Here is a 7,847-nt window from a genome sequence, read left to right as displayed (position 1 = left end):
ACTTTGAATGAGGTTTTCCTTTATTTATTTCCATACCTCAATGGAGAACAGTGGAGAAAGGTTTGGTTTAGAGAGGAAATCTGGATTAGGGCTTTAGATACACAGTTGCCAATTAGACGTCCAACTGGAGAGGTTAAGTCTATTGTTTATATAGATCCAAGGTTCACAGAAGTGATCAAAACTTCAAATACTCAGGATTGGTCTGTGTACAATGGCTCTGAAAGCTAAGAGCCTGTATGGGACCATCTGAAAGTGTTCAAGAGTCCCATCTCCAGGAGCGAGGCTGGCGGGGGCACGGAGTTAGGCACCGACTCCTTGTTGGGGTGGACTCGTTGGGCGGTGGATGCTGTAATGGGGCCATGAGATCCCTATAACAGATACAGTTGCCTCAACCGGGAAAGGACCGAGTCTCAGAAGAGATCGTCAGGAGTTTGGAGGCGGGTGGGCAACTTTCAGGCAGAGGGATCAGCGTTTGCAAAGACAAGGGACTCAAGACAAGATACAACGAGTATGGAATTGGTGAAGGCCACAGGTTAGGTCAACAGGGCCTGGTGCACCTAGTGTCGTGGCGCCACGATGCACTTAGCTCTTCTCAAACTCCTCCCAGCGGGCCCAAGTAGGTCGCGCTACACCCGGCCAAGCAGCGTACTTAGAACTACCGAATCCACGGAGAACTGCTGAGCGTCCCGCACCCGGCCGTGTCTCGCGAGAGTGCGGCTTTGTTAGCCCAGCATGCCCCGCGCCGCCGCCGCCGCCGCTGCGGCCGCCGCCGCGCCGCGGCTTGAGGGCGGAAGGCTGGGGGAGGGTAGCGGAGCCGGCGCCGCCGCCATGTTGGGTCTGAGGCGGCTGCTGTAGGCGCCGACGGAGCGAGCGGGAGTGCGGAGCGGCTACCGTGGCGTGGGATCTGCCTCTCTACGAGCGGCCCGGAGCGGCAGCGGCGGCGGCGGCGGCGCCATCATGAGTGGGGGCACACCTTACATCGGCAGTAAGATCAGCCTTATCTCCAAGGCGGAGATCCGCTACGAGGGCATCCTGTACACCATCGATACCGAGAACTCCACCGTAGCTCTCGCCAAAGGTACGCCGGGGTGGGGTGTCGGGCTGGACGCCCGCTCAGGGCTGTGTTTCGCTCTTGGCCGGCAGCCCCTCCTTGCTCCGTCCCTGATCCCTCCGTCGTCCTCCGGGATACCGCTCCCTCCCTCTCCCTCCCTCCGGGCCCTGGCGTCGCCTGCCGGGCCGCGGCCTCCCCAGGGCTCCCTGGCTTCCATTGCCGAGGTCCGCGCCTTCCATCCGGGAACTACGCGCCCGAGAGCGGGGCGGGCGGGGCGGCCCTGAAGTCCCAGAACGGGCAGGAGAACGCGGAGTGACCTGTCTTCCAACTCAGAGATTCGGCGGTCTGTCTGCTCACTAAGAAACAAAGCCTGAACAGCCAAAGAAATGTTTCCTCCTCGCTTGAGTTTTAGTGCTGATTTCTTGATTTCTCCAGCACCATTTTCTCACGTTCCCAATTGCAATGTGTTGCGATATTCCTCAGGTGAACTATATGGGTAATGTGCTCAAACTTTGGCTTTGCTCTGCAACGCAGACCACTTCCCCCTTGTCGCCTACGTGGTCTTTACCTGTTAAACCGGATCCTTCTCAGAGCCTGTTGTGCAACCATCTCTTTAAAACTGCTTGCTGCCCTCGCGTTGATCCTGTTTTTGGAACCCCGGTGGGGAGGACGGTTCCAAGCTTGAATCGGGACGCTTGTTCCGTAGGCGGAACCGAGTGGTCCCTGGGCGCCGCCGACCCGCCGGGGAAGGCTCGCTGGGACAGGGAGTTCGGGGTGTTGAGGAAGGTGTCCGACCTCTAGGCATTTAGCATCGCCACAGTCTAGGTCGGTTTTGCTACCGTTCCACACGCGCTGGGCCTTCCTGCTGCCTGGAAACCAGGAGAAAATAAACTTTTTTAGCTCTTGATCTTAAAAGAAATCTTACAAGTTTGGCATACTTGTGAGAGAGAAGCGCGATAACGGAGGTAATTTTCTCAGCTATCCGGTAGATTTATGGAATTGAGTAGCTTGGTAGCGACAGAGACCCAGATATAGGAAGAAATTTTCTAAAAATTGAACTGATAGTAGAGTATCAAACAAGTATTTGGTGACATTTCTTGGATGCTCTGATAGATCCTTTTTAATAGCACTCTTTTGCAACAAATATTATGCCTACCTTCCTTCCCCCCCCCAGGGGGTTATTTATCTGTATAGTGTTTTGTGTTTTTTTTTTTCTTGTTTCGTGACAGATAGGGACAGACAGGAAGGGAAAGAGATGAGAAGCATCAGTTTTTTGTTGCAGCATCTTAGTTGTTCATTGATTCATTTCTCATCTGTGCCTTGACTGGGGGCTACAGCAGACCGAGTGACCTCTTGCTCAACCCAGCGACCTTGGGCTCAAGCTGGTGAGCGTTGCTCAAACCAGATGAGCCCGTGCTCAAGCCCGAAATCTGGGGTTTAGAACTGGGGCCTCTGGGTTCCAGTCCGACTGTCTGTCTAATGCGCCACCGCCTGGTCCGGCATCTGTATAGTGTTTCAGTTTTAATGACTGAAATTATGAAAAAGGCTCTCTCAAGTTCTTGGTGAGAGACACATACAGGTTGAAAACAGTATTCCTTTTTAAAGTAAATAACTTTTTTAAACCACTGTTTTACACCACTGTTTTACCTAATCTGAATTTTAAGATACTTTTTAATTGACTTGTCAGTTGGTCATACCACCTTTACTCCTCAAAGAAAAACCTATACATTTTTAAGATTTTGAATGTATTAACTGGGGTCTTTTAAAAATCTATGAAGCCTGACCTGTGGTGGTGCAAAGGACAGAGCATCAACCTGGAATGCTGAGGTAGCAGGTCCAAAAGCGCGGGCTTGCCCAGTCAAGGCACATAGAAGCAACTACTAGGAGTTGATGCTTCCCACTTATACGCCACACACACACACACACACACACACACACGCGCGCGCGCGCGCGCCCTTCTCTTTCTCCTCTCTAAAATCAATAAATAAAGTATTTTTAAATAAATAAAAAATAACCTATGAATATACTCTACTATGCAAGAATCTAAAAACCTCTATATTTTTGTTAGTGGTCCACATTTTTTAAAAATTATCTTTCATCAGCTTCTAGAATTGATAAATATATTAATCTGTAATAGCTAATTTCCTATGCCATACAAAATTTGTTCCTTGTATTATGACTTGATAAATATGAGATAGGTACAGCAATAAAAAGATTTTTTTAATCATTTATATGCATTGATAGTAATCTTATGCATAGCATGTACTTTTTTAAAAATCGGTGTGAGTTATTTAATATGTTTTGGAATTTAACTGTGTTTGCAAAAACTGGAGTTATGAAATATTGGTATTCATATTATACTTAGTAGTATCTAATCTAAAACTGCTATATAACTGTCCGGTCAACACTGGACAATTCAAATCTCAAAATTTGAAGTTGGGTGTTCGACATTAAAATTTTAGAATTTGCATGATTTCTTTAGTAATTTGGTATCAGGAATTTCACCTTTTTCAAAATTTGGATGAATAATGGCATTCTAATATTAAACCATGAAGTTTATTCAGAGTTTGGAATACAGTATGTACAGTATTTGATTTAGAGATTCCAGTTACTTTTTTTTTCTTTTTTTTAATTTTAGATTGAGTTAATCTCTGAGTTATATTCTTAAAATTCTGTTAAGGATGTTAATTTTTTTTTTATTCTCTCTGAGGAGAGTATTTTCCTTTTATATTGCAGAATATAATATAACCACACATGTTGAAAAGATGCATAGATAAAAATGAAATATTTTTTAACAAAGATCGTTGTAAAAACCACCCAGAGCAAAACAGACATTGCCACCATCCTAGAAGCCTCCCACTCCCTGCATCTTTCATCACAACTGCTACCTTTGTAAACTACCAAACTTCCCCATGTGTAAGATGCACCATTTTCCAAAAAATTTGGGATCTAAAAATTGGGTGCATCTTATACAGTGGTTGTGGCATTTCAAATGCCATAGATGGAACTGAGGATGAGGCAGTATATGAAGACAGTAATTCTTCATCAGATGCAGATGAAGACAAGCTAATGGATGGGAGTTTTGACAGTGATGAGGAATTGTATGAATTTTATGATAAATAAAACTTGAGTTTCATAACTTTATGTAATATATATTTTTTCAAATTTTGAGCCCCAAAATTAAAGTGTGTCTTATACATGGGGAATACGGTAGATAGATGCAAACGTTATTCAGGCATTTATCATTTTATCACTTACGTTTATGTTCCTAAGTAAGAGTTTAGTTTTGTCCACTTTTGAACTTTACATAAATGGAATCCTGTACGTAAAGGGGTGGGCAAAAGTAAGTTTACAGTTGTTCATATGGGAAAGTATAATACAAGAGTAAACTTTTATATACTTATGATTGTGAATCTACTTTTGCCCACCATGTATTTCAGTTTGGGTTTTGTGGAATAGTATTGTCATAAATGTAACACAGGTTTATCTACTCTGCAATTGTTTTAGATATTCTGCAATTGCTGTTTAAATTGTTTTGGCTATTATGAACAATGCCTTTATGAACATTGTGTTTAAGTGTACTGATGCACATTTATGTAATATTCTTGAGGGCATACACTTTGAATTGCAGGATCATAAGGAATGTGTGTCTTTATTAGGTAATGCCAAGAAGTTTTCCAAAGTAGTTACTTGTTTTTGTTTCCATTTTTAGTATATGAGAGTTCTAATTGTTCCACATCCCTGGTTAACAGTAATACTTAGTACCAGATTTTTTTTTTAATGAAGGGTTTTTTTTAGATATTATTTATTGATTTTTAGAGAGAAGAGAGAGAAAGTGGGAGGAGAATCGGAGGCATCTGTTTATAGTAGTGGCTTACTGTATGTGCCTTAACCTGGCAAGCCCAGGGTTTTGAACCAGTGACCTCAGCATTCCAGATCAACACTTTATCCTCTACACCACCACAGGCCCAAATATTTTAATTCTGATCAGTCTGGTGGATATGTGTTTGTACCTTGTTTTAATCTAATTTTAGTAAGATGCACACCTTTTCATTTCTTGGTTAATCGGATATCATCTTTCTGCAGTACCTTGAAATCTTTTGCCCACTTTTCTGTTGAAATGCACTTCTTTTTCTATAGTTCTGTCTTCTGAATAAATCTTTTACTGATGTATCTGTTGCAAATAACTTTTCTCATTTAATGGGTTGTTTGGTGAACAGAGAAGTTCTTTATTTTGATGTAGACACTTTTTATTTATAGCTAGTTTTTCTTTTCTTCTTATTCTTATTCTTATTCATGTTGTGAGGCATTTAAATCTAATTTACTAAGGGGTTCACTTGGTTTCTATGTTCCAGATTATAATTTAGATTATTTACTTGGATATTACTTATAATATAAATCTATCCAAAACTATAAAATGCTCTTGAAATTTTGGGCTAGTTACCTTTGATATGGTATATAATTAGGGTGGACATATGGTCTTGTTTTACCCTGGTGGGAAGTCCTTGTTTGTGCCGGTGGTCTGGCATAATTAAAACATCCTTTTCTCTCTTGAAAGTGTTGTAGTTTAGCTATACAGTCACACTATATCTAATCAAAAACCCAATCCCAAAGGTATTCCTAAATGGATAATGTCCCTTATTTTCTGCTAGAAATTTCACAGATTAGCTCCTGATTTTGTAAATTGAATTGACATAAATTTGATAGGCTTTGATACTCATAATCTTCTAAATGAATGTCAAGAAGTCCTAAATGCAACCTACAAATACTTTGATGTCAATCTAAATTGTAGTTTGTCCTTGTCACCTCTGAGTTTATTCCTAGCACTAAATATGACCTACACATAATCTTCTTTGCTTATTTATGTGTGTCTATTACGTCTTCACCTTCCCTCCCCATAGAGTGAGGGCCTGGGATGAACAAATGTTTATTTAATGACTGACTAAATGGAAATTATTTAGCATTTTAGTTTATTAATCTTGTATATCTCCAAATAATGCCTTTTGAGTTTTTTTGTTTTTGTTTTTAGGGAGAGAAACAGATAAGGAGGGAAAGAGATGAGAAGTATCAGCTTGCAGTTGCATCACTTTAGTTGTTCATTGATTGTTTCTCAGACGTGCCTTGACTGGGGCCCTCAGCCAAACTAGTGACCATTGCTCAAGCCACAACCTCAGGGTTTTGAACCTGGAACCTCAGTGTCCCAAGTCCATGTTCTATCCACTGTGCCACCACTGGTCAGGCTCCAAATAATACCTTTTGTGTTTACAGTCATATTTCTCTTTAAAGTTAAAACACCTAATGCCTTGGCCAGATAGCTCAGTTAGCACCTCGTCCTGATATGCTGAGGTCGTGGGTTCCATCCCTGGTCAGGGCACATACAAGAAGCAAACAATGAATACATAAATAAGTGGAACAACAAATCAATGTTTCACTTTCACCTCTTCCCTCTCCCCCTCCCTCTCTCTCTCTCCCCCTCCTTCTCTCTCCCCTTCTCTCCCTCTCTCCACTTCCCTCCCCCCTTCCCTCCCTTTCTCTTCTTCCCTCTCTCCCTTTCCTCCCTCCCCTCCCCCTCACTCCATCTCCCACTCCTTCCCCTTCCTCTCTCTCCCTCTCTAATATTGATTGGTTTAAATCAATCAGTAAATTGAAAAAACAAAAAAAAATAGCTAACATATTGCCCCCTCCCCCCAAAACAGTAAATGATTTGGTAGACTTGGGATATAAGAGGATAAAATCTTATGATAAAAGTGACATTGTTGTGGAGACAGTTTTATCTTATAGCTCAAGAATCAATTTAGTATATTTGAGGGAATTGTAAAGTTATGACATACATGAATAATTTGTGGAATATTTTCAATTATATATTGTATGTGAATAGGATGCCTAAGCACATACTAGATCCTGAATACCAAGAGATTTCTTACAGAGTGAAATCTCCGTGAAGTCAGTATTTTTGTTTCATTCACTGCTCTGCCCTTAGTACATAGCAGGCTCTTGCTAAGTATTTGAATAAATGAGAGGGTATCTATAGTTATTGAAGGTTTCTAATTATGGGAATTTCAAAGTTTGAGGAAATATACATTTCCTTTAAACACATGGATTTTAACACTTTACATAAAATGTGATGAGGAAATGTATATCTAATGTATTTAGTTAGCTCTACCTGGATAACTGACTACTCAAATAAAAATCAGATTGCCACTGCATTAGGAAAATAGACTTTGTGAAGAGGAATGATTATAAAGTTGGCTGCTTTTTAAATGGTCTGTCCTTAAAATCAAGGGATTGGTGCAGGAATATTAAAACAGGTAAATTGGTAATGGAGTATTTCCTTAATTATCTTCTAAGTGTTGCCCCTTGGCATAATTTACCAATTGATTGTTAATTTAGCCACTTTGTCATAAACTCCAGTGAGAGAGTGGGAGAGCGTTGTTATGATGGATGAAATACCTGTGAAGTGCTGTATTGATTTCTTGCATTCTCACAGGAGCTGGGGACCTAAATTTAGCAATTCTCAAAATCACTACTTTCAATGTCAAAGATAAAACTTCAAGCTATAATTTCTTTTGGTTGCCCTATTTAATCACGTTGCCAGAACTTGGAGCCTTGGAAACAGTTTATTGTTACTTTTGTACTCCACAGAAATACTTAGTAATTATGGTAGTCTAAAGTCAAGTACCAAAAATTAACTGCATTTTCCCGTGGAGTAAGATAAGCCATGACTTTCTGAATCAAAAGTAGAGATCTGACCTGTGGTGGCGCAGTGGATACAGACAGCATTGACCTGGGATGCTGA

At 41.3% G+C, this 7,847-nt stretch overlaps 1 protein-coding gene across 4 annotated transcripts in view; it reads left to right on the top strand.

Moving 5' to 3' along the window:
- Window positions 1-742: 742 nt before the first annotated feature.
- LSM14A (LSM14A mRNA processing body assembly factor) overlaps window positions 743-7,847 on the top strand; it is a 47,764-nt gene continuing 40,659 nt past the window's right edge. The window contains exon 1 of one of the 4 annotated variants that reach the window (XM_066242055.1): window positions 743-1,078. In XM_066242055.1, the coding sequence (XP_066098152.1) occupies window positions 958-1,078 (121 nt within the window). In that variant the 5' untranslated portion in view covers window positions 743-957. The remainder of the gene's footprint in view (window positions 1,079-7,847) is intronic. The other 3 variants (XM_066242058.1, XM_066242054.1, XM_066242057.1) reach the window with 3 other exon arrangements.

The sequence above is a fragment of the Saccopteryx bilineata genome, chromosome 9 (genome assembly GCF_036850765.1).
Source record: "Saccopteryx bilineata isolate mSacBil1 chromosome 9, mSacBil1_pri_phased_curated, whole genome shotgun sequence".
Taxonomy (NCBI): domain Eukaryota; kingdom Metazoa; phylum Chordata; class Mammalia; order Chiroptera; family Emballonuridae; genus Saccopteryx; species Saccopteryx bilineata.
The sequence above is the reverse complement of the archived record's forward strand: the minus strand, read 5'-3'. Positions and strand labels throughout refer to the sequence as shown.